The sequence below is a fragment of the Phacochoerus africanus genome, chromosome 4, assembly GCF_016906955.1.
Source record: "Phacochoerus africanus isolate WHEZ1 chromosome 4, ROS_Pafr_v1, whole genome shotgun sequence".
NCBI lineage: Eukaryota > Metazoa > Chordata > Mammalia > Artiodactyla > Suidae > Phacochoerus > Phacochoerus africanus.
This window is the reverse complement of record NC_062547.1, coordinates 119,698,799-119,725,459: the sequence shown is the minus strand read 5'-3', so window position 1 is coordinate 119,725,459 and position 26,661 is coordinate 119,698,799. Positions and strand designations below refer to the sequence as shown.

Sequence of the window (26,661 nt, the reverse complement as noted above, 5' to 3'; positions counted from 1 at the left end):
GATTAAACCTGCCTTCTCATGAATATTCGTCAGGTTCATAACTCACTGAACCACAATGGGAACTCCCCCAATGTTTTAAATTGACAAAGAATTGACAAAGGTTGCCTTAGGTTTTTATACCCTGGAGCAATGTACCATTTTAAGATTCTCAGTGGAAGTCATGATCTTTCTTTTTGTGGTTTGGATATATGGCTAATATATGTGGGTAAATATGGCTCATGTGAAAGAGTTAGGAAATGAAAACTTAATTGCTTTCCTTTACCAGCAGATTAATTTTAGGAAATAATATAGATGCAAGGTGAATATTCAGAAACTGGTGGCCTTGAAACTAAATGTGCATCTACCCCGTGGAAATCCCCCTAGGGATGCACTTGTTGGTTTGAAGAACACTGTTGTAAATTTTCACATAATCTTATTGAATCTGATAAGAGAGGTCAGCCCAGGTTAGGCCTTGGGTGGGAAACTGTCTCTAGTATTTACACTTTGAGAGTATAGAACTGTGACCTGTAACATTAGTGTTAAAACAGTCAATCTCTCCTGACTCTTTGATTTGTATAGACAGTTACTCTCATCTTTTTTTTTGTCTTTTTTGTTGTTGTTGTTGCTATTTCTTGGGCCGCTCCTGCGGCATATGGAGGTTCCCAGGCTAGGGGTTGAATCGGAGCTGTAGCCACCAGCCTACGCCAGAGCCACAGAAACGCTGGATCCGAGCTGAGTCTGCAACCTACACCACAGCTCACGGCAACGCCGGATCGTTAACCCACTGAGCAAGGGCAGGGACCGAATCCGCAACCTCATGGTTCCTAGTCGGATTCGTTAACCACTGCGCCAGGAAGGGAACTCCATCATCTTTTATATTCTGTTCTAAATTTTCTTCTCAGTGGTAGTAACCTTCACTTGAATCTTGGGTTACTAATGTTGACCCTAATGCTGACTGCCTAATGCCAATATAATGCTCCACTTAAAAATGATTATTAAAATTATAAAAACGTGAGACATCGTTATAGTAAGAGGTAGTAGCTTTTTGAAAAGGAAACTTGTGAGCTATAATCTAATATTTTCTTTCCCTCAGTGGTACCAAGAAACTGTGAGTTTAAGTTCCTCCAAATAAAGTGTTCACCAGATTGAACACCAAGTTCTTCCAAATTATTTTCTCATGATTCACTATGGGTGTCATTCTCCAAACATGTTTAAACTCTTCCTTGACCTAGTTTAACACACCCCATGTGTTAATGTCATGGATTCCACAAATTCGTTTCCTGCTGTGTGAAGTAGTAATTATTTTTATGTATATTAATTTCGTACCTTTCTTTCGTTTCCTGGTTTTATTGTTTACAGTCAAGAATTCGACCTTGTTGATTTATACTGCTCTGTTTTTACCATTCCCTGTAGTTTTATATATTTTTTTAGTCCATATATTTTTTAAAAGTCTTCATTGTCAGCCTCCAGAAGTAGCCTTTTTCCCAAATTTCATTCTTGTGTTGTTCCTGTTTTGCCTTTTTGAGTTCTCATAACGAACTCCATGGCCCACCAAAGGAAAGAGCCTTAGGAGAGGCTAGTCTGAGAGGATAATGACAAAGTAGTAATGGCTACCACGCCTCCGGGGGCTTCAGCAGTGGGACCCAAAGAGCCCCTGAGACGCTTGCCCTGAAACCTGGAGAGCGGAGGAGCCCGCGAGATCTGCGCAGCCGCTCCACCAACCCCCAGCCGCGGATGCCTGCGTGGCCCCGCCCCCTTCGCGAGCCGCACGCAGGCCCATCCTTCTTCGAGCCATGGCCCCACCCCCTCCCGCGCCGCCCCGCCCTGGCGGCCTCCCTGCCCCGCCCCTAGGCAGTTGCTCGCGGCGGCCGCCGCCTTCCCCCGGCCCAATGGCACTGCTGCCGCGTCAGTGATGTGAAGCAGAGCTTGGGCTTGTCCGGCCCCCGGCCCGTAGCCCATTACACCATCCGCCGCTGCAGCCGCTGCAGCCCGCGCAGACTGGGAGGGCGGGAGGCAGCTCGGCGTGGCGGGGCGGGGCAAGCGGCGCGGCTGGATTCATTCCTGTGGGGCGCGGGGCATGGACGAGCTGTGCGGCCGCAGGCGGAGCAACGCGGCCCGGGCGGCGGCGCGGACAACGGTTTCAATTTGAAGGGGCCGGCCCGAGCCCGGGCGGCCAGCGGGGAGAACTAACCCCAGGGCAGGTAGTGGCAGTGGCAGCGGCGGCGGCCTGGCGGAGCCCGAGCTGCGGCCTGAGGCGTCCACGGGGAGGCCTGGGCGGGAAGGGGAAGGAGGGCGCCCCCAGCAGCGGAAGGCGGGCAGCGGGATGGAGGCCCTAGACTCGTCGGCCGGCATAGAGCGGGTAGAGGTCGATCGAGGAACTTGGGGCGAGGGCTGCCGGTTTCTGGAAAAGGTAGAGGTGAAGGTTATATACCGGCAGCTGTGGTTTGGGGAACCTGCGGGTCCCTTTTGGCGGGGCGCGCGGTGGGAGAATCAAAAAAAATGGGGCGGACAAAGTTAGCTAAAAGGCAGCCGGATTTCCTGAGAGTCTCGAGTAGTTTTAAAGGAAAGAGAGCCTTTCGGGTGAGGATTTTGGCGTTAGCCGGCCGCGGTTTGTTGGCTCCGACCTTTTTTATTCCCTCTCCTGGCCACAGCGAGGCCTTTCAGCCTCGCGCCCTTGGCCCGCTCTCCTCTGCAGATGTGAAACATTTCTGCGCCCGGGTCTTTGCCTCTTCGCTTGTACTCTCTCTGGGCGTGTGCAAAGCAAAGCTAGAACAAAGCTTAGCTGGTTAGGAGGCGAGAAAACCGGTTGCCTGTAGCGTTTACATTTACGGTATATAGAGGTGAGACTGCCTCCCACCAAAACATTTGCGTCTCTGTACTTTTATGTATTCTCCTTTCCCACCTTTTTCTGGGGGGGGGGGAGGGGCGGAGTAGTCCCTTACAGTGTGGCTCTCCCAGAGTAGAAATTAAGAAAACCTAGTGGTTTTTACCTTAACCTATGGAAAATTCAAAACTGCTCCTTTTTTTTTTCCCCTTCTCTCTAGTTTGGTGCCCTGGTTGTCAGATGTTGGAAGGCAATAGACAGAACCTACTCGCTGTGGTTTTATACCAGTCCTGGGGTGCAGTGTTTAACACTGAACTTCGGTTACTGTAACTCTTGTCTGTGTCGATAGAGTTAAGCTGGAGCTTTGCTTCGAAGGATAAATAAAGCACAGCCTCTCAACTGGACATAAATGGATCTAAAGACAGCAGTATTTAACGCAGCTCGAGATGGCAAACTCCGGCTTCTCACCAAATTGTTGGCAAGCAAATCCAAAGAGGAGGTTTCCTCCTTGATCTCGGAAAAAACGAATGGGGCCACGCCACTCTTGATGGCTGCCAGGTATGGGCACCTTGACATGGTGGAATTCCTCCTAGAGCAGTGCAGTGCTTCGATAGAAGTCGGGGGCTCAGTCAATTTTGATGGAGAAACCATTGAGGGGGCTCCCCCTTTGTGGGCCGCTTCTGCAGCAGGACATCTGAAGGTGGTTCAGTCTTTGTTAAATCATGGAGCGTCTGTCAACAATACGACCTTAACCAACTCCACTCCTCTTCGGGCTGCCTGTTTCGATGGCCATTTGGAAATAGTCAAGTACCTTGTAGAACACAAAGCTGATTTGGAAGTGTCAAACCGCCATGGGCATACATGCTTGATGATCTCATGTTACAAAGGACACAAAGAGATTGCTCAGTATTTACTTGAAAAGGGGGCAGATGTTAACAGAAAAAGCGTTAAAGGTGAGTTCATCCTCTTTTAATTTTTTAAGGGTTTACCATTTATTTTAGGAAGTTTGACACATGATTATAAGCAGTGGTGTTGAGTAAGCAGTATCGACAGACCTGTTTTGATTAGTTATCCCTTCCGGTGTAACTTTGTTGAGTGTTTCTTTGGTATTTGATAATACATTGAACAAGTGTGATATAAAAGTCTCCTCTCACTGTATTAAGCTGAATTTTCTGTCTTTATTTGGAGTAACTTCCACTGCTTGGAAAGTGGTTTCCCCAAAGTTAGAGGGCATGCTAGTGGCAGTTGATCTAAGCCATTAGACTTGTGTTTACTTGAGAATATACTTCGATCTAATATATTTCCCTTAGTTTTATTTTTTTAGAACACCCTTGGAATAGAAACTACTATACTTAGTGAGTCATTGTCTTGTTTGTCTTAGGCATTTCATTTGTTATTCTGTCAGGGAAGGCCAGGCCAAACAGACCTGGAAGGATTAATACAAAAGTAAAGGAGGAAATCTGTTCCCTTCTTCCCTACTTATTGTGTGGCCAATAGAAAATCCTTTTTTATAAAACATGTATTAAATATAGCAAGAGAGAAAACATTTTTTAAACTGCTAGAATGCTGAGAGCAAAAACAAGGACTAGGTTCAACAGATGTGGATTTGTTGGCTAGCAACAGTGTAAACATCTTTTTCCAGAGTAAGAGCTCAGGCTTATAATTGTGTGTAATTTTCAGATGATAGTTCAGGATTTTTTTCAACCTTTAAAGACAACTGTTTTGTTAGTATAATATTGACATATAAGATTATTTTCCTTCAACGTATTTATTTATACAACAGCAGGTAATTCACTGCCCAATGTTAAAAAACTTAATAGTTTTTAAAGTAAACTTAATAGTTTCAATAAACTTAAAAGGATAAATGGTAATAAAAAAATCACACAATACAGATTGTTTACGATATTTACAGTGTTTTGTGTGCCCTCGAAATAGTTTATGCAAAGAGTATTCTTGTCTGTATATCTCTCCCTCTTTCTTCTCTGTTAGCTGATACATACTGTTCTGTTCTTTTTTTTTTTTTTTTTAAACTTTAGTTTATCTTGGATGTTATTCAACTCCAGCACACATAGCCACCTCATTCTCTTTCGTGGCTACACAGTATTTCATTGTATGAGTGTGCATGATTTATCTAGTCCCTGTTGATGGACAGTTAGGTCACATCCAGAATAAACAATGCTGCTGTGAATATTCTTGAATAAATGTGTGTCTTTGCACACTTGTGTGAAAATAGCTGTATTATAAATACCTCTGAGTGGATTGCTGAATCAAAGTGAATGTGCGTTTATCATTGTGATAGTGTCTGATTGCCTTTTAGAGCAGCTAAACCACACAATTACGGGGCACTGCATAGTTACTGGATTATTTACTAACATTTACTAAAGTTAGTATAATCATTTTTTAAAAAGTTTGTTGTAAAAATGATTCAGGCTCATGGTGATTTTTGTAAATTTTTTTCCCAAAGAAATATAAAAATCTCACAAAATTCCAGCCCTTAGAAATAATCCTCCCAAAGATACTAAGGTATATGTGTGCAATTTTATTTTATATGTTCTTCTGTTAACCTGTTTTTTAGCTTAATAAATGTTGTCTTTACTGTTAGTAATTATAGCTCTTTAATTTTGTAGCTGCATGCCCTTATACTAATGGAGTTTTATATTGCTTCTCGCTTCTCCCTATAGGGAATATTTCTGTAAACATTCTTTCTTACAAATGTTTTCATTGTTCCTGATTGTTTTGGGGCTAGGTGTCGGGTCAAAGGATATTGCTTTTTTTTTTTTTTAAAGCATCACTTTTTAAAACAATGCTTGTTTTAAAAGAAGAAATTACTGCTTAATTGACCATGTTAGTATTGGGAATGCTTTGAAATCATAGTCAGAAGAGAAGGGGTTAAGGTATGGCAGCATGTTTAGACTTGTTGAATTTTTAGTTGGTTTTGGGCTTTTTATTTACCAGCCTAATAATGTGCAGATTGTTGATAAACTCATGTATTTAAGCCAAATTGGGGCATATTTTAAACTCATGTCATTAGAGAGATGAATTAATATGGGTACTATTTCCCTTCTGTTTTTCAAAGTTCGGCTTTTTATACTACTAGAGATAGTATGGGGGAACTATGCTATAAATAGCCCATATTTTAGTGAGCATTTTTGCCTAGTAAACTGTAAATAATAGTTAACTTGAATACCTTTGCTGTTAAAGAATGTTCCTTTTAACATTGTGTAGCTTTGTACTTGAGCATGTGTATGTTCCCTCTTATGGCTAATTCTAGAGTCTTTTTTTTTTAACCCAGTATCAATATGTAGTTTTTATGGATTTTAAAAAAATACACATGAGAGAAAAAAATTGTTTTCACATAGCCTCAATTTTTTTTGCTTTTTAGGGCTGCACGTGCGGCATATGGAGGTTCCCATGCTAGGGGTTAAATCAGAGCTACAGCTGCAGGCCTACGCCACAGCCACAGCAACGTGGAATCCAAGCCATGTCTGCGACCTACACTACAGCTCAGGGCATCGCTGGATTCTTAACCCATTGAGTGAGGCCAGGGAACTAACCCTCAACTTCTTGGTTTCTAGTTGGATTCGTTACCGCTGGGCCACGATGGGAACTCCTAGCTTCAATTTTATGTACATACATACATACAAATACTTAGTTATGTATTATATGCATATATATCATTGTATGTGCAGTACATTAACTTTTATGTGATGTGTTTTAAATTTGACAGTGATTCTTTTTTTTTTTTTTGTCTTTTTGCCATTTCTTGGGCCACTCCCGTGGCATATGGAGGTTCCCAGGCTAGGGGTCTCATCGGAGCTGTAGCCACCAGCCTACACCAGAGCCACAGCAATGCGGGATCCGAGCCGCGTCTGCGACCTACACCACAGCTCATGGCAACGCAGGATCCTTAACCCACTGAGCAAGGGCAGGGACCGAACCCGCAACCTCATGGTTCCTAGTCGGATTCGTTAACCACTGCACCATGATGGGAACTCCTGACAGTGATTCTTATTGACTGTTGGGGGTAGCTTAAAGTATATATATACCTCCCCCACTCTGATCCTGAAGTTTCCATTATTTAATAATTACTCTGTTGACTTCTCAATTTTTTTTATGGGTTAAGGAGTAATAAAAAAACAGGAACTAGTTGAAACTGAGGCAGGAGCATTGGAGAAGGATCTGGAAGCATCAAGGAAGGATTTTTTTCCCCCACATTTTTACCCCTATCCAAAAAAATGGAAAAGACTGCTAAGATTAGGGATAAAATGAAATAACTTTTCAGGCAATTTTATAATGTTAGCTGTTGGAAATGGTTGTGAAGAAAGAAAATGCCGGTAGATTATATTTGGTCTGCTTAAAGATAAAAAGCATGTAACTTATACTTTCCATTATTTTTTAACAGGCAGTTACCATTTGAATATATTGTTTAACTTCTTTCCATTACTTTTTAACAGGCTGTTGGCATTTTGAACATGTTTTAACCTAAGGTGGAATTCATTCATTAATTGAGAGCATTTATTGAGTCCCTTGAGTATACCAGGCTGTTAGACTTAGGATATATATACAAAGATGAGTAAGGCAAGATATCCAATCCTTGATTCCTTGCTCTTGAGCTCATGGTTTGATCAGACAGACAGGTTCATAAGCAGATACTTAAGATTTGCCAAGTGCAACAGTAGTGCTTTCTTTTAGATTTTTGGAAATACTTTATCCCCAACTAACTTATTACCTGTGGGGATAGTGGGTTCCTTTGTTTCCCCCATGCCATTCAAAAAAGGGAGAAAAAAAACATTTAGAAATGCCTGTCCACCTTAACACAATTGGTTTTTGAGACAGGAAAGTTGGACCCCAAATCAGAAGTGATTAGACAGCCCATCTTAGTACTATCACACAGATCTCGGTACTTCATGGCTTTAATCATCTTTGGCTTTCTTTGGTTATTTCTTGAGATTTTTGGTTATTTTTTTGTTTGGACTCAGAATAAAACTTTGCAGATCTATGAAAAAGGTTCTTAAACCCTCAAATCTTCTTTTGTACCCAGCTTTGACTGGGTGTAGTTGAGCAGCAGAAAGTGATTGGTTGAGTCCTACCGACCTAGAGAACAGCTCTTAGGATTGGGGAGACTGGCCCTAGAGGACACATTGTTCTCACGCATGGGTCAGTCATTTTAGATACCCAAGACAATTAAGTAAATTGGTAATAACACAATTCCTGTTCATTTTCTGTAGGCAAGGCATTGTGTTGGACATTGTGGAGGCTTTGAAAAGATAGAGCACATCACTGTTTGTTCACTGCTAAAGGAATGGTATAAATTCATTAAGTAGAATTTGGGAAGAGTGTACTGACTGGAAAGGCTTCATGGAGAAAATTTAACTGGGCTTTGAAAGGATTGTTTTAGTTCACATCTCCAGGAGGGATTTGATACAGTTCTTAAGGCTTAGGAAAGGCATAGGAATGGTATGTTGAGAAATATGCTTGGAGAATACAGAAATTGAAAAGTAGGTGTATTTGGGCCAAAGGGCACTCAGGCTTTGAGCTAAAGGAGTTTGATTTTATTCTTTATGCAGTGGCAAGCCAGTGAATGTTTTTAGCAGAGGAATAACTGGGATTTTTTTTTTAATTTTAATTTTTAATTTATTTTTAGAAAACCCAATCTTATTACATTCTAATTCTATTAGATTGTGAGCTCTTTGAGGCTAGAAACCTGGTGTTTGTATCAGTACATTAGAAAGTAATCTGGCTCACAATGGGTATTTGGTAAATGAACTTGTTAAATGAATGTGTTAGATTTAAGAGAGAAAAGACCACAAAACCTTTGGTGGCAAGCCTTTTGTCATCCCTTCAGTACAGAATGGCATACATGAAGACTTGAAGTAAGAAAATAAAACAGTATTGTGGTACAGGCAGAACTCTGTAGAGGTTTGGAAAAGGGAGACATGTTGGCTCCTGAGTATAGTTAGCTTTCAAAGGGTTTGAGAGAGCTATTTCAGGCAGTTTGCCTCTTTATTATGGAACTTTTCTATTTTTTGCCGGCATGTGGAAGTTCTCAAGCCAGGGATGGAACCCATGCCACAGCAGCGACCTGAGCTGTCACAGTGAACAGTGCTGGTTACTCACTGGTTACTCGCTGCACCACGAGAGAACTCCAGTAATGATTTTTGTTATGTGGATAAGTTATTTCTGTACCTCTGGACTGACAATGTTGGAAGCTGAAGTTCTCTTTTTCTTTTTTGAGAACTCTTGCTCAGCTCTTGGTGCCTCAAAACACACCTACCAGCAGAGAAGGGTAAAAGAGGGCTTTAAAATTTCTTTCTGCTCTGTAACATTCTATTCATTTTGATTCAGTAGTAGTATTTATGTAACTTATTAGTTGAATTCATTAGCATTTTAATCCCAAGTCAGGTTGCTCCTGCAAATTGTTTCTTGTTCATTCTTTTCCCTTCTGTATCCCCTGGCACACATCTCTGTATCTTCAGAGGGACCCATATCCTGGTTGGGGAAGGTAAGCTGTAAATGATGTAGAAGTTGAGTGGAAGTGAAGTTGGAAGTATGTAGGGAAATATCCATTGTGTTCCTCTATCCCTGAATATTGGATTTTGAACTGTGAATCCTCACAAAATTCAACTGATGGTGGTGAAAATGAATAGATTCTGAACACTACTGCTATTTCAGCTACAGCAACACCAACTTAAGGCAGAGATTAGGTTTTACTTACGGATCTTTGGGTACATGTGGTCCCCTCACTGAATTCATCTTTATGAGAGTTAATTATATTTATTTTAAGCAAAATTCAGAAAGCTCTTAGCATTTTCAAGATTTATACAACTGAGACATCAGGAATGTATGTGATGGAAAATAGAGGTGGAAGAGTGGGGAAAGACCCAGGTAAAGAAGTCACATGGATGCAAAGTTAACCAAAACATCTCTTTTTCTCTTTTTTCCCCCTCCCTTTGGGAAGAGATGCAGTTGAATATGGAGTCTGAACTGAATTGTAATGTTGATGTTTTCATCAATTTGTATAATTTTCATCAGGTTATACTAATATTAGTTGATTTTAGTCTTGATCCTTAGCTCAGATCTTAGCTTTGAAAATTCTACTTGGGATTAAGACCCATTTCGTAGGCAAGTCTTCAGCCCCCTGGTGTCTTAAGAATGCATTTTATACATTTTTTAGCATTTAACTAAATGGGAGCTCAAGGACCTGTTTTGTTAAATTTCTCTATGCTCCTAGCTAACCTGCCTTATACGAAGAATTAATGAAGGGAGGGCACATGGTCATCTTGATACAGTTAGTTTTTTATTCCTTTTTTCAAACTCCTGTTCTTGAGTGTCTCTGCTGTTGGAGTATGCTTGGGGAAGGTCAACATTCTGAACAGAGGAATCTTCTGGTGCTCCTTTGATACCTACATTGTTTCTCTCTCTTCCCACTTGCTCCTTGAATACATATCAATTAGCTATTCCATGAATAAAATACTGTATTAGTGGACCTCTCTTAAAGACTCAGCTTAGCCCCATGTGCAAATTTGAAGAGTGGATGTCAAGCACAGTATGTTAAAGAGAGATGAGAATTGTTTTGTGCATTTCCAAATTTGTTACAGTAAAAGACCTTTTCATTGCGGCTTCTATCAATCAAGATTTTTACTTCACCCAAAACACAAATACTTTGATTTTAAAACAGCTTCGAGACATAATTCACATACCATTCACCCACTTAAAGTGTATTAAATCACTGTTTTTTTTGTTTTGTTTTGTTTTTTTGTCTCTTTGCCATTTATTGGGCCCCTCCCGCGGCATATGGAGGTTCCCAGGCTAGGGGTCTAATCAGAGCTGTAGCCACCTGCCTACGCCAGAGCCACAGCAGCGCGGGATCCGAGCCGCGTCTGCAACCTACACCACAGCTCATGGCAACGCCTGATCCCTAACCTGCTGAGCAAGGCCAGGGATCGAACCCAAAACCTCATGGTTCCTAGTCGGATTCATTAACCACTGCGCCACGACGGGAACTCCTAAATCACTGGTTTTTAGTGATACGTTTGTGCAACTATCACCACAGTTACTTTTTCATCATCACTCCCCCCCGAAAAAAAAAACACCCATACTCAATAATGGTCAATCCCATTCTCTCTTCCATTCACCCAGAAATGCACTAATAGATAACAACTAATTTCGCCTGCTATGAACATTTAACTTAGGTGGAATTGTAGTGGGTGGTCTTTTGCAACTTGCTTCTTTCACTTAGTGTAGTGTTTTCAAGACTCACCCATTTTGTATCATCAGTGTTTTATTCCTTTTATTGCTGAATAATCCATTGTATAGATATACTTACCCATTCATCAGTTAATATGCACTTGGGCTGTTTCTGGGGTTTTTTTTGTTTTGTTTTTATGGAAGTTCCCAGGCTGGAGGTCAAATCCAAGCTACAGCTGCCAGTCTACACCACAACCGTAGCAATGCCAGATTCGAGCCGCATGTTCCACCTATACTGTAGCTGGTGACATTGCCAGATCCTTAACCCACTGGGCCGGGCCAGGGATAGAACCTACATCCTTATGGATACTGATTGGATTCTTAACCTGCTCTGCCACAATGGGAACTCAAGGTTGTTTCTGTTTTTTGACTGTTAGGACTAATGCTGCTGTGAGTATTCATGTACATTTTCTGTGGATGTGTATTTTCATTTCCCTCCGATACATATAGAATTGCTGGGTCACATGGTAACTCTCTATTTAACCTTTTGAGGAACTGCTAACGGTTTTCCAGAGTGACTGCACCATTTTACAGGCTTATCAACATTGAAGGAAGGTTCTGATTTTTCCGTACCTTCACCAACATTTGTTAATATCCTCCTGGTTTTTTTTTTTGCCCCCCGCCACAGCATGCAAAAGTTCTCAGGCCAGGGATTGAACCCACACCACAGCAACAACCAGAGCCACTGCAGTGACAGCACAGGATCCTTAACCCACAGAGCCACACAGGACTCCTTACTCTTCATTTTTAAATAGCTTTCTTTTTTTTTTTTGTTTGCTTTCTTTATTTATTTATTTTTGTCTTTTTGCTATTTCTTTGGGCCGCTCCCGCGGCATATGGAGGTTCCCAGGCTAGGGGTCGAATCGGAGCTGTAGCCAGTGGCCTATGCCAGAGCCACAGCAACGTGGGATTCGAGCCGCGTCTGCAACCTACACCACAGCTCACGGCAACACCGGATCGTTAACCCACTAAGCAAGGGCAGGGACCGAACCCGCAACCTCATGGTTCCTAGTCGGATTCGTTAACCACTGCGCCACGACGGGAACTCCTAAATAGCTTTCTTAGTGTGTGTGAATTGGTATCTCATCGTGGTTTTGATTTCTATTTCTCCAATGGCTAGTGATGTTGTGCATCTCTTCATGTGTTTATTGGCCATTTGTATAGCTTCCAAGAAGTAAGTGTCTTCATATCCTTTGCACATTTTGAAGTTGATATATATATTTTTTAATGGCTACACTGGTGGCATATAGAAGTTCCTGGGCTAGGGATTAAATCCAGTCCGTAGTTGTGACCTATGGTGCAGCTGCAGCAATGCCTGATTCTGGGACAGAAATTGAACCTGTGTCTCTGTAGTGATTCCAGCCACTGCAGTTGAGTTCTTCTCTCTAATCTGCACCACAGCAGGAGCTCCGATAATTTAAAATTATCTTTGTATTACTGAGTTGTAAGTGTAATTTATATATTCTGAAAACAAGTCCTTTATCAAATATATGATTTGCAAATATTTTCTCCTATTCTTTGGATTGTTTTTTCACTCTTTTGATGAAATTGTCTAGAGCAATTTGGATTTTATTTTACAGATTTTTAAAAATTTGACTGTGTATCACTTAGATTTTATTTATTAAACAAAAAAAATTACTAAGAATAGACTACAGGGTTTACTGATACTTTTTGCTACATAGACAGGAACTTTTCTGTGGATCAAACTGTAATCTAGTTGTAAAACATCCTATTCCTGCCATGACATATAATGTTTAAATTTAGAATAAAGAGGAACAGTGAGTATTGATTTCTATATAGTGTAAAACAGGGCTGTGACCTAATCCTCCTTTTAAACTTATATTCACATGTATTGATGTCAGCTGTATGGCAAGTATCTGTATAGTAAGCTAGAAGCTAAGATTCCTCTTCTGTTTCCTTTCTGCTCAAACTAGCAATGACCAGCAGCATAGTCATCACCTGAACCCACCCCAGATCATCTGAGTCAGAATCTATTTTTTCTATGATCCTTTGACTTATACCAAAAAACATACAAAGATTAAACTGTGAAGACTTAACGAAAAGTGGAATCTGTTGAATTGTTACTGCTAGAAAAAGCAATTTAAATTATGTTAGACATTTTGTATTTGTTAAATATTTTACAGCTTTTATGAGGATTTTTTTTGTTTCATTAAAAAGATACATTCATTTTGGAGTTCCTGTTGTGGCTCTGCAGGTTATGAATCTGACTGGTATCCATGAGGATGGGAATTTGATCCCTGGTCTCACTCAGTGGATTAAGGATCCGGCATTGCCAAGCTGTGGTGTAGGTTGAAGATGTGTCTCAGATCTGGTGTTGCTATGGCTGTGGTGTAGGCCAGCAGCTGCAGCTGGATTCCATCCCTAGCCTGGGAACTTCCATATGCTGCAGCTGCTGTCCTAAAAAGAAAGAAAGAAAAAAAAGATTAATTTTGCGTGCTCCTTGGGAGTACTTTAAAAATGGATAATTCTGATCCTAGTGAGTATAAGTAATCTTCCCCAAACTGATACATTTATGAATGCTTTGTTGAAGCACTTGTATGATTTAAGTGGCTGATTGGGGGCAGTCCTGTGTAAACAATCACTTATTCATGCTATGCCGGATACAAAGGAAGTATAGGTTCTGTGAACTTCGGAATAGACAGTTAAGGTGAGAAAACCTATTTGTGAAGTAGTAACATTATATTATGTAAGGTATTACGTAAGATTATAATAGATGTAATATGGGTACTTACCACGATGAGTAAAACTTTTATTCACCAGCCATTTTCAAAATGATAAATTGACATGGTATAACCAAGAAGGCCTCTTTGAGCAGCTGAAATTTCTGGTGAAACTTGAAGGGTGAGAAGTTAAGGGAAAGAAGAAAGAAAGGATTTATTACAGGAAAATTAAGAGATGAGGCCTGGAAGTGGATGTCAAGCAGTACTGACTCTCCTGGTGCTGGAAGAGAGAACTTAGGGTAAAATGACCCGAGGCCTGGGCACTTTCTCTGCCTTGTGTATGGCAGGTATTGAAATAATGTCTTTGGGGTTAGAGTAGATGTTGGCAAGCTGGCCTAGAGGTCAAATCCTTCCCACCCCGTTTTGTTCTGCATGATAACTAAGAAATGATTTATTTATTTTTTTAATGGTTGAAAAAAAATCTAATGAATAATATTTCATGATGTGAAAATTACACAAAAGCCATATATTTCAGTGTCCATAAGTCTTGTTGGAAAACATCCATGTCCATCAGTATAAATATTGCCTCTGGATACTTTTTATTATATGGCAGAGTTGTGCGATTACAACAAGAGATCTTATGTCCTGCAAAACCTAAAATTACTATCTAGCCCTTTACAGAAGAGGTTTGGTGGCTCCTGGGCTAGATTTACAGAGCAGCATTCATGCTGGAGATGACGAGAAATGAGGCTGGAGAGGTAGGGTAAGGGAAATTTTTCTTAGTTTTTAAAAATCCACTTCCTATAATGTGGCTTATATTTATTCCCACTTAATACCAATATTAAGCTTTACTTCCTATAACATGCCTTCTGAAACTGGATTTCTTCCTTGTTGCTTTCTTAGCCTCATGTAGATAGTGCTTTGAGAATCAATGCTATAGAATTTGGAAATCTTAAAAGAGTTTTAGCTTTTTCCTTAGAGGAAGCATGAAATCTTTTGAGTTGGAAAGTCATGTGATTGGTGGAAGTTTTATTATGAGGTTTGGTTTTTATTGGAAAGAACTTAATCACTGGAGTGTAGCATTTGAAATAATACCTTAGAAGTGAGCAGTACATTGATATGGCAGTTGGGAGACATGAGTTTTTATTTTACTACTGATTTCTCTGCAGGGTTCTATATGTAGGACAAGTTTATACTTGCATAATTATTAACATAAGATTACAAAGGGGCAGTAGTTCATAAAATTTAGGGGAAAAATGGCTGTTCTATCATACCGGCGCCTTTTTTCTTCGTTTACTTCTGCTCTTTATTATTTGCTTCTACTTTCTCTAGGTTTAATTTACTTTTTTTCACCTGTAACTTCTTGAGATGGAAACTTACTTAGCTGTTTTTTCAAAAGGCCTTTCTTTTCTAGTGTGCATTTAAGCATAGTTTTAGCCATATCACACAAGATTTTTTATTTAATGTTTTCATTATCATCCAGCTAAAAATATTTTCTACTTTCCGTTGGAATTCCTGCTTTGACCCATGGACTATTTACAAGTGTATTTTTAAATTTCAAATATGTGGAGATGTTCCTAGGGTTTTCTTTTTGTTTGTTTTGCTCGTTTGCTTGTTTTAAAATAACTTGCATTTTGGACTTAGGACATACTCAGTAATTTCAGTCCTGTGACGTTTGTGTGAGATTCATTTTATGCCCTGGAATGTAATCAGTATTTGTACATGCTCCATGTGTCCCTAGGAAAAAAATGATACTCCATAATGTTTATTTAATTTTCTATATCCTTAATTGTCGTGGTGTCCTGTATTGAGAAAGGTGTGTTCAAATGTTCTCTGAATGGATCTGATTTTGCTTGTAGTTCTGTTGATTTTTGCTTTATATACTTCAAACCTGTGTTTTTAGGTGAAAGTGAATTTAGAATTATATCTTTATGTGGTTTTGAATTTTGTCATTTGAAAACGTTTCTCTTTATCCCAAATAACGTGTTTTGTTTTAAAGTTTTCTTCTGCTATTTTAATATTAGACAACTTTCTTATGGTTAGTTTTTGCATAGGGTATATCTGTTTTATTCACTTAAGCCTTATTCTATCCTGACATTAAGTATGTCTCCTGTAAGCAGCATGTAGTTGAGTTTTATGTGTTTGTATTTTCAGTCCAATTGTTTTTGTCTTTTAATGGGGACATTTAGTTTGCTTGTATTTAATGTAACTACTTATATATATTTGGGTTTTAATCTCCTAACTACTTAGTGATTTTTTTATTTGTCCTACCTGTTTTGTGTTGCTTCTCCTTTTTTGCCTATATTGTGTGCATGTGTATAATATATACATACATCTATCATTTTATTAGAAGGTATTTAGTAATTACCTGCATGCATACCTTCTATTATCTTAGTGGTCACTCTAGATAGTACTACTTTGACTTTTTTATAAAAGGCAAACAAATTTCTAATTTTACCTCTTTGCAAGTAATCCTGAAATCTTAGAATACTTTAATTTCAGTTACTCTCCTTTTATGCTATTGCTGTCAATCGTTTTTCTTCCATATGTATTTCAAGCCCTGTTACAAGACATTATTATTTTTAAAGTCAGTATTTATTTAGGTTATTTGACAAATTACCCTTTTTTGGTCAATATTTTTGCCCACCTCTCCAGGCTTCCATGTGGCTCATCTTCTTTTTCCCTAAAGAATACTCTGTAATATTTATGTAGACTATTAGAATGGATAAGCACTGAGGTCCTACTGTATAGTATAGGGAATTATATCATGGGATAGACCATGATGGAAGATAATATAAGAAAGAAAATGTGTGTGTGTGTGTGTGTATATATATATATATATATATATGATGTAGCAGGAATTGGTACTACACTATAAATCGACTATAATTTTAAAAAAATTCAAAAAAAGAATATAGTGTTTAGGTCTGTCTGTTGGTAGATAATAAGCATCTTAGTTTTTTCTCTTTCTTTTCTTTCTCACCTGCAGTGGTCCTTTGCTTCACAGAATTCTAAGTTGGCTTTATTTTCCGTTTATGCTTTAAAGATATTTCAGTGTCCCCTGGGCTGCTTTTGTTTCTGATTAGAACTTTGCTTTCAGTCTAATTGTTGCTCTTTTGCAGTTCATTTTCACCTGTTCTTTGGTTTTAAGACTTTTCTCTCTGTCCTTAGTTTTTAACACTTTTGCTATAGTGTGCTTCTGTGCGACTTTCCTTTTATTTATCGTTCTTACTGTAAACGTATTAAATTTGTGGGTTAATCTTTCATCAACTTCAGAAAATTATCAGATTTTATCTCTTTAAATATTGCTTTGGGCCCATTTTTTCCCTCTGGAATTCTATTTTTAAGTATGTTAAATCCTTCTGACATTGTTTCCCCTATCAAAGTCTCCTGCTTTTCCATCTTTTCACTTTGGTTTTTCTTTCTGTGTATTTTTATCTGACTTATTTTCTATTTCACTAATTCTCTATATTCATTTGTGTGTAGTCTGCTTTTAAAGCCACCTGTTGACTTTTTCAGTTCTAGAAGGTCCATTTGGTTCTTTTTTGTAGTTTCCAGTTTTCTAATTCTGAAAATTTTTTAAAACTTTCTGAATATTCTAAGCGTAATTATTATTTTTAAGTCTGTGTCTGATAACTGCATTATCTGGATCTTCTCTTAGCTCTTATTTCTCTTGGTTTTTGTGTTGTGGCTCCTTGTTTTCTGTCTATTATTTTTGATTGGATACCAAACATTATACATGAAGAATATATAAAAATAACTTGAGCCCTAATATGATACTATTTTCATCTAAATAGTATTTTATTCACGTCTGACTTTTGATTACATGTACTATCAGTCCTGGATTACTTTAATTCAATATAAAGATTTCAAATTGCATTTCAGTTCCTATCATGGCTGGTTTATTTGCAGTTTACTTTAACTCGTAGAGTGCAGCCCTTCAGAGCTGTAAACCTGAAGTGTAAGGGAATTTTAAAATTCCCTTCTTAGTGGACTCTAGACTCTGCTTTTCTCCTCTAGCACTGCATCGTTGTGAGTAGCTTTGCCCAGTTACTCAGCTGCTTCTTCCAGAATTGGTGGAGGTCACTGGGAGAAGCTTCTCCAAATTCTGGACTTAGCTAATTTACTTTCTTCTCCTGAACGTTATCCCCTTGTGAGCTCTTACATGCTGTCATGTAGATTTTTAAAAATGCATTTTCATCTCTTCTAGTTCTTAGTGGGAGGGTGAGACTCTTCCTTTTTTTAAAAAAAGGAAAAAACCCACCATTTTGGGAGTTCTCATAGTGGTGCAGTGGGAACGAATCTGAGTAGTACCCATGAGGATGTGGGTTTGATGCAGCTTGCTCAGTGGGCTGGGGATCTGGTATGCCATGGGCTGTGGTGTAGGTTGTGGATGTGGCTCAGATCCTGCGTTGCTGTGGCTGTGGTGTAGGCTGGCAGCTGTGGCTCCCATTTGACCGCTAGCTTGGGAACTTCCATATGCTATGGGTGCCGCCCTAAAAAAAAAAAAAGGCTAAATAAATAAACCATTTTTGAATACAGGTATATTCAAAAAATATATTTTTCCAGTACAGCAATTCATTTAACTTAAAATCTGGCTTTTGTGCATTCTTACTGATTTTGTAACTCTGAATAGAGAAGAATGCCATCTAAACCTTCTCTTTATATTTCTATTATATTGTCTATTTCTTAGAGAAAATGGAAATATTAGGGATTTGTAATTAAAAAGGTTTTTAAAATATACTGAGGAGTAGTAATGTTTAATTGAAAGCATTTTGAGCAAATGAACATTAGTACTCAGAAGTTCTGGGGTCTCTGTTTGGTTATCATACACATTGACAAAACATTCCATCAGACACCATCCTATTGTAGATCTTTGAAATCCTGGGTTTTTTTTTTTTTATGTAGTCCCCTTTTTAATTTAGTCTCTGTAGATATCATGGAAGACTGAAGAACAGGATAAACTTGTGAAGAGATTAAAGTCCTAATGTGTTACAACTTTTCAAATTTTAGCTATGGATTCATTATGTGATGTATTCAGGTTTAAACCACACTTTTTGGTACACATGCAGTGTCAGGGGTCCCCAAGGCCATACCCGTGTTTGCATATATAGCTCAATGTACAGTTGTATGCGTGGCTAAGGTTTATTACAGTGATGGAATAAGGATGTACAGCTGATTATAAGGACGAAGGCACAGGTAGGGTCTAGAGGGATCTCTCTGTGCAGGCTTTTTTACCTCTATCCTTCCCCTGAGAGGTCACAAAGAGCACAGTCTTCCCGTAGCAACGTAATGCAGGTGTGCAATGCTGCTGCCCAGGGAAACCCATTAGAGACTCAGTGCCCAGGTTTTGTATTGGGCTTTGGTAACATTAAGTGCTGTTTGCTGAGCACATATCCAAAATTCCAGGCTCCCGGAAGGAAAGCAGGTAGTCAGCATAAAAGCCACCCTTTATCATTTGGGGAAAGTTTGTATTTTCAAAGTGTTAACCAAACAAGTTTCTAGTTGCCAGCCCAGGGCCATGCTTACAAGCAATTCTTCCTAAGGATAGCCTTCTCAGCCTGCTCTTTTTCACAAATGTGCCTAAAATGATTCATTATGAAATCTTCTGTAGGCATTGTATCCAAATAGCAAAGTCTCCATGATAACTTCTGTTTTGATAATTAATAGGATGTTTATCATTAAACTTAGGTAGCTAAAATAACTTGAGTGTTTGTAATCTTTTATATGTTCCATCCATCCAGGCTTTTACTAATGTGCCAGTGCCTGTTTTCAGTTTTAATTCATGTGTGGGAAGAACAGGACAGTGTTAGAACATTTAGTACATCTAAAAGGGATGTTTAAGAAAATTAAATTACAGTGGGAAATAATCCACTATGAAAGGACACTTCAGATGTCTCCTTTTAAAGTTCATATTGAACCACCCACATATTTTTTATCTTTCAGCGGACTTGTTTTTCTTACAGGAGCTTTTTGAAGAAAGTACTTTGTTACCAAGATTTTTGACTAAAACAGCTGAAGTTCACTTGGCAATTAGAAATATTGAAAAAATAATTTCTACCTCTTAAAATCAAATTGGAGAACCTTAGTTAGGTATTATAGACTTTGAATGTTGAATCTGACCCAGAAAGTTAAGTGACTGTCAGCAAAACTGAAGAGCTGGTTAATTGCATTTCATCTGTTTTTAGTTGTAGAATATTCATTTGAAAACATTGAAAAATACTGCTAGGCTATTGACTAATTTCGAATTTCACTAAGTGACTTTGAATATCTTATTGTGCCTAATTTGGTCATTTCACTTATTGGAAGAACTTAATATTTTTTACCCCTGCTGTGTGTCAGACATTAATTTCAGGTGCTAGGGATCATTTTTTCTTATTTGTAACCAAATTAAAGTATGTCCCATTGAGGGCAGCTTGGAGCTGCCTGCTTTTCTTTAGATTCTAAAGTGCATACATGTATTATATTGTATCCTGGTCCCTCAATATGTTGTCTTTTTCCCCCTCCTCCTTAAGGTAATACGGCATTGCATGATTGTGCAGAATCTGGAAGTTTGGACATCATGAAGATGCTTCTTATGTATTGTGCCAAGATGGAAAAGGATGGTTATGGAATGACTCCCCTTCTCTCAGCAAGTGTGACTGGTCACACAAATATTGTGGATTTTCTTACTCACCATGCGCAGACCAGCAAGACTGAACGGATCAATGCTCTAGAGCTTCTGGGAGCTACATTTGTAGACAAAAAAAGAGATCTTCTTGGGGCTTTGAAATACTGGAAAAAGGCAATGAACATGAGGTACAGTGATAGGACTAATATAATTAGCAAACCAGTACCACAGACACTAATAATGGCTTATGATTATGCCAAGGAGGTAAATAGTGCAGAAGAGCTAGAAGGTCTCATTGCTGATCCTGATGAGATGAGAATGCAGGCACTATTAATTAGAGAACGTATTCTTGGTCCTTCTCATCCGGATACCTCTTACTATATTAGATACAGAGGCGCTGTCTATGCAGACTCTGGAAATTTCAAACGATGCATCAACCTATGGAAGTATGCTTTGGATATGCAGCAGAACAATTTGGACCCTCTAAGCCCAATGACCGCCAGCAGCTTATTATCTTTTGCAGAACTGTTCTCTTTTATGCTACAGGATAGGGCTAAAGGCCTGCTGGGCACCACTGTTACATTTGATGATCTTATGGGCATACTCTGCAAAAGTGTCCTTGAAATAGAGCGAGCTATCAAACAAACTCAGTGTCCAGCTGACCCATTACAGTTGAATAAGGCTCTTTCCATCATTTTGCACTTGATTTGCTTGTTAGAAAAAGTTCCTTGTACTCTAGAACAAGACCATTTCAAAAAACAAACTATATACAGGTTTCTTAAGTTGCATCCGAGGGGAAAGAATAACTTCAGTCCTCTTCATCTGGCTGTGGACAAGAATACTACGTGCGTAGGGCGTTACCCTGTTTGTAAATTTCCATCTCTGCAAGTTACTGCGATACTGATAGAATGTGGTGCTGATGTGAACGTCAGAGATTCCGATGACAACAGTCCCCTCCATATCGCTGCTCTGAACAACCATCCAGACATCATGAATCTTCTTATTAAATCAGGTGCACATTTTGATGCCACAAACTTGCACAAACAAACTGCTAGTGACTTGCTGGATGAGAAGGAAATAGCTAAAAATTTGATCCAGCCCATAAATCATACCACATTGCAGTGTCTTGCTGCTCGTGTCATAGTGAATCATAGAATATACTATAAAGGGCATATCCCAGAGAAGCTAGAGACCTTTGTTTCTCTTCACAGATGATGATTTGACTGTGTTTGAGCACTGTTAAAGCACGAATTGGTAACAGTTGTTTCATAAATGAGCACTGTTGTGATTACACCAGCATTCATTTAGCTTGAATTCATTGTGCTCTCATTGGCTAAAGCATTGATAAGCATCAAATTTACAGGATTGGTTTCCCAGTATTTAATATAAATATACCATATAATATATTGTTTGTGAATTATTGAGAAATGTAATATCATATTCAGATTTCTAGAATCATCTGCCAAAGGCTTGTCCCTTCTGGTTTTATTTTCTGTTGGGTATTTGTAACAGAATTAACCATTTTTCAGTGGTGTCTTTATACTTACTTTTCAGGTTTGTCAATTTTATACAATTGAAGGTCTTTTTTTTCTGCTTCTTCTCCAAGCTTGTCCCTGTTTCCACTTCATTTTTAACTTAACCATTTCTACTTATCAGTTTTTTCCCCTGATGGACCCATGTTTGTACAAAACTTCATGGACTTGTTACCATTTGCAGTTACCATAAGTGCTTTATCTTCTCTATGCACCGGCTTAAACTTGACTGTTGTATGTTAGCGTATTTTCTATGCAGCAGTTGGTCAACTTCAACTCCAAACACTGTTAAGTATGTTACAAAGTTCATCTTATGAAAGTACTCCTGTAGCATGACAATTTTTAGAGCTTCTGGTTGGCTACCAGAGCTCAAGCTTTTTTGTTGTTTCTTTCTTTACATCTGAGGTTTCTCTAATCCACTGAAATTATTGTGTGCTAAATTTGGGAAACAAATCTATTCTAACTCATTAACCCAGTTGAAATTTAGGTCTGTCATCTTAATATATCATGCAGTAAAAGGAAGAGTATAAAGTGACCCACCTTTCATGCTGCGCCAGCGTTGTCCTGCTTATGCTGATGATGTGATTAGGTGTAGAGAATTTGCTTAAATTTAACCTCAAAGTTTATCACACAGCTTAATGAGTCACATTGAAATATTTAGTAATTGAACTGCAAATCACTTTTAGTTACAAAAAAAGAGCTAAAGCATGTCAGTGGCATGATGCTTGCCAAGCCAGATCTAGGCATCTAGAATAATTAAGGTATTTTAGTATGCAATTTACTGCCGTAGTATCAAAGGTCAGTAACAGTGTTCTTTCTTTCTTCAAGCTTAAGTCTAGCTTTGAAGATAACTTGCATGAATTACTTTGGCCTCAATTATTTGTCACCATAATTAAACACAAAGGTTGCAGTGCTTCCTCTTCCCTTATGGAAAATTAGCTTTTCTTTTTTCCTTTCTTTCCCTCCTTTTTTCTTTTCTTTCTTCTTTCTCTTTTTTCTTGGCTTTTTTTTCCTTAAACAGCTTTGCTAATGCCACAGAAAGGGCTCTTTTAAGAAAAGATAAGTGAAAAGTACTAAAAAAGATTCAGGTAATTATCATTCAGCACTTTATTGTTATTCAGAATAAAATTTATGATGGCATATTTGCCCTGCAAATGTCTTAATGAAATTGTTCTGAATAAAAAGCTCCTTATTGGTTTGAGAAAAACTCAGTTTACCTGTGAGTTTAATGTGAGCTTGTTCACTCGAATTTTTGTGTTGACATTTTATTTTGAGGGTTGATATAGTGGTATTTAAGGAGTCATCATTGCAGTCACATTAGGTTTATTTCATCTTTATTCAGTAAAGAAACTTGTAATAAAGAAGAGTAAATAAACAAAAAACAAACTTATTTTCTGGTTAAATCAAAGTTTAATTTTAAAAAATATATCATTACTCATTTTACTAGGTTGTAAATTTACTTTCACCATTGAAAAAGGTGGTTTGGATGGAAATGGTTTACTATGGGCAAATTTGAAATATTTGAACTGCCACATATATTAATAATTTGTGATTTAGACAAATATCTAGAAATATCAGACAACAATTTTTGAAATCATTTGCCTCTACCCTGTGGTATAAGAATTATATACATGAGCTACTTTTTCTTTTTTTTTTTTTTTCAAAAAAAGGAAAACTTTTCAAGTTATAGTAGTCTACATTAATTGAGCTCAATAATTTGGGGGCAAAAGATGAGCAGTTGGAATTTAAGTGATTTAATATTCCTTCCTCATTTTTGGTGGGGAGGGGACTTACAACTCTCTTATATAGTAAGGCACTGCTCACTATTTTATAGGTGAATTTGAATTGTGCAACTCCAGTATAAAATAAGGATTTCTTTACATGTCATTTTCCCACCACTGAATATGGATAACTTAAAACTCTTCTTCAGTCTTGATAATTGAAATGCCTTATTTTAATTAGGATACATTTCTCCTCTGTTTGCCATCTCCCCAGATGCTGTTAGATCTCTTGAAAAATCAGTTTAAAAGCTGAAAATTGTCCACTTTCTTTTATAGGAAGTTGGTTAATAAATGTGACCTCAGACACTGTTTAAGGCCTTTGTCAGAAAGTATTCTCAAAATTATGAGACTGAATTTAAAAAAAAAAAACCTTAAATTTGTGTTTTTTAATCAACAGATGAATAATTTATTACTTAATGAGCCAATTGTACTCATTTGAGTCACACTTAACTGTACACTGTAGTCTGATAATGTTGGCTGGAGCTAATGTATTCATTTTGATTACTTTCTATAAAAATGCCCCGTTAAGGCCTGCCGAATTTTAGATGTTCTACCCTTGATCATTTCTGTAAAAGAAATGGTGACTTACTAACATTAGATATCAGTCTACTTTATAAAGACAGGTGGATTACAGATTTCAAAAATAGCCATTTTCTTATCCATAAATCTGATAGGGACATAAGCCCAAATCAGCAAAAGATAATTTGGTGCCCATTATGATTTGAAGTTAAGTGATTGCTCACTTGTAAAATGACTACATTAATGTACAGTGTTTCAGAGACCCCCATCTACTGTGATTGGGAAAATTGTTTGGGTTATATTGGAAAAGTAGCTCTTTAAAGTGATACTATCCAACAGAAACCTTAGGTTGAAATTTACAGGTGTAATAATTTTCTCAGAAGTGTGGGGGCCGGATAAGATAACCATATTCTTGTACACTGTGACAGCAGCATTATTGCTTTGAACTTTAACCATTTTAGAGTTAGATGCTAAGAAAACTAAAATTAATTGATTGTCACCTTTCTTTTTTTGCCCTCATATATCACTAAACAACTAGTTTCTCTTCCTTTTGTCAATTCCCATTGTGTATTTTTTCCAAAAAGTACTGTTATTCAGATGCCAGCCAATAAATTGTCACACAATGGAAAATGATATGCCACAACATTCATTGTAAGGTTTAATAAAATTAAATTTGCACCAAATACTAGTGTATCTTATTAACTCAATACTTGATGTTAACTTAATGCAATTGTATCTTCTATCTTAATTCAGTTGTATGGGCTTTCTCCCCTTTTGAATCATTACCTTGTCCATAACAAGTACAGGCTTTGTCTTTTTTTTTTGGATTTTTAGGGCTGTTCCCGTGGCATATGGAAGCACCCAGGCTAGAGGTCAAATCGAGCTGCAGCTGTCAGCCTTCACCACATCTACAGCAATGCAGGATCCAACCCACGTCTTTGACCAGTACCACAGCTTACAGCAACACTGGATCCTTAACCCACTGAGCAAGGCCAGGGATCGAACCTGCATCCTCATGGATACTAGTTGGGTTGGTTACCACTGAGCCGTATGGAGAACTCCATCTGTCATCCTTTTGACAGAATCCTTTTAATCATTAGTCTTCTTTACCCTTGGTTCTATGGTTGTCTCCAGCTGCCACCACCAATATGTAAAAAGGAAGTCTTGGAGTTCCTGCTGTGGCTCAGCAGTAATGAGCCTGACTAGTATCTGAGAAGACGAGGGTTTGATCCCTAATCTCGCTCTGTGGGTTAAGGATCCAGGGTTGCCATGAGCTGTGGTGTAGATCACAGACATGGCTCGAATACTGTGTTGCTGTGGCTGTAGTGTAGGCCAGCAACTGTGGCTCCAATTTGACCCCTAGCTGGGAACTTCGATATACCATGGATGTGTCTCTAAAAACAAAAGTCTTACCCTTATTTGTAAGGGTAAAAATACTTTTTAGAACTTGAACAACAAAAAGTTATATCCTCCAAATACTCTATTTTCTCAAGATACCTTTAATCCTTTTTTCCCCCTCCATCTCTGCCCGTCCAAAATGTTCTTTAGTGATTTGGGGTTGTAGGAATTGGGAAGTAGTTGGTTCCTGTGTGCCACACACATGACCTTACATTTTGTTTATTATAAAGGCTCTTTGAAACAAGACTTTCCTAAAATCAACCCCGTTTTTTATAATTAGCTCTTTTATTAAGTCTGATTTTAAAAATAAAAATGAAGTTCCCTTCATTTTTCCCTTAAAAATGAAAATTCACACTTTTATGAGTAATACACTTGAGGCACATATGTTCACAGTAAAGAAGGATTTGATTTGTAATACTCCCGTAAAACAATTTGAGTGCTTAATAATCACTGTATGTTTTGTTGTAAGTCAAGGAGTGGAGTGGTTGAAAGTATTTGACATTGCCAAAATATTGCCAAAACTCAGCCTAGAAACATGAAGACAGAGTTCTGAGTGAAGGAGAAAAAGATAGCTTTTATTGCTTTGCCAGGCAAAGGGGGCCACAGCAAGCTAATGCCTTAAAGACTGTGCCCCTTCCCCGCACCCCCCCCGCCCCCAGAATACATTAGGAGGTGGTTTTTTAGTTTTGGAAGTGGAAAATTAGGCAGCAGATAGGTGTCAGTGTAGAGGCAAGCTTGCATTTGTTTCTCAAAGCTGGTGCTTAGAGGTCCCAGGACTGGTTCTGGTGTCCTTTCTGGAATGAAGAGTGCTCCATCGAGTAGTTAACATCTTCCATTTTTTGGAGGTTTCAGTTCTGCAGAAGGGCCCAAAGATACTGTTATGTATATTACTTGAAAAGGAACCGGGATCCAGCCCCAAGACTGCACTGTTGTCTCTTGACTACAGCTCCCTTGTCTATGCATCCCTTCCTTTGCCTGATTAGCAACTGTTTGAACCTGCCCTTTGGAACTCAGGGAAGGTCATGGAGGCTGAAGCTTATTCCCTAAAAACAAAAAGTGGAGGACACAGAAAGTCTTGTGTGCCCAAGAG

The 26,661-nt window shown here is 38.5% G+C and overlaps 1 protein-coding gene across 3 annotated transcripts; it reads left to right on the top strand.

Moving 5' to 3' along the window:
* The first annotated feature begins 1,817 nt into the window (after nt 1-1,817).
* On the top strand, nt 1,818-24,856 carry FEM1C (fem-1 homolog C). 3 transcript variants are annotated; one of them, XM_047778447.1, is made up of 3 exons: nt 1,818-2,180; nt 3,024-3,756; nt 20,247-24,856. In XM_047778447.1, exons 2-3 carry the CDS (start codon nt 3,213-3,215, stop codon nt 21,554-21,556), a joined length of 1,854 nt encoding a protein of 617 aa, XP_047634403.1. In that variant the 5' UTR covers nt 1,818-2,180; nt 3,024-3,212; the 3' UTR covers nt 21,557-24,856. The 3 variants fall into 3 exon arrangements, with proteins under 3 accessions (XP_047634403.1, XP_047634405.1, XP_047634404.1); XM_047778449.1 differs by lacking the exon at nt 1,818-2,180 and adding an exon at nt 2,199-2,389; XM_047778448.1 differs by lacking the exon at nt 1,818-2,180 and adding an exon at nt 2,411-2,819.
* The last annotated feature ends 1,805 nt before the right edge of the window (nt 24,857-26,661 follow it).

Excerpts from the sequence above, each read along its gene's own strand:
- FEM1C (XM_047778447.1), top strand. The coding sequence starts at position 3,213 with ATGGATCTAAAGACAGCAGTATTTAACGCAGCTCGAGATGGCAAACTC. Across the intron at positions 3,757-20,246 it reads TAACAGAAAAAGCGTTAAAG|GTAATACGGCATTGCATGAT; the intron begins GTGAGTTCATCC and ends CTCCTCCTTAAG.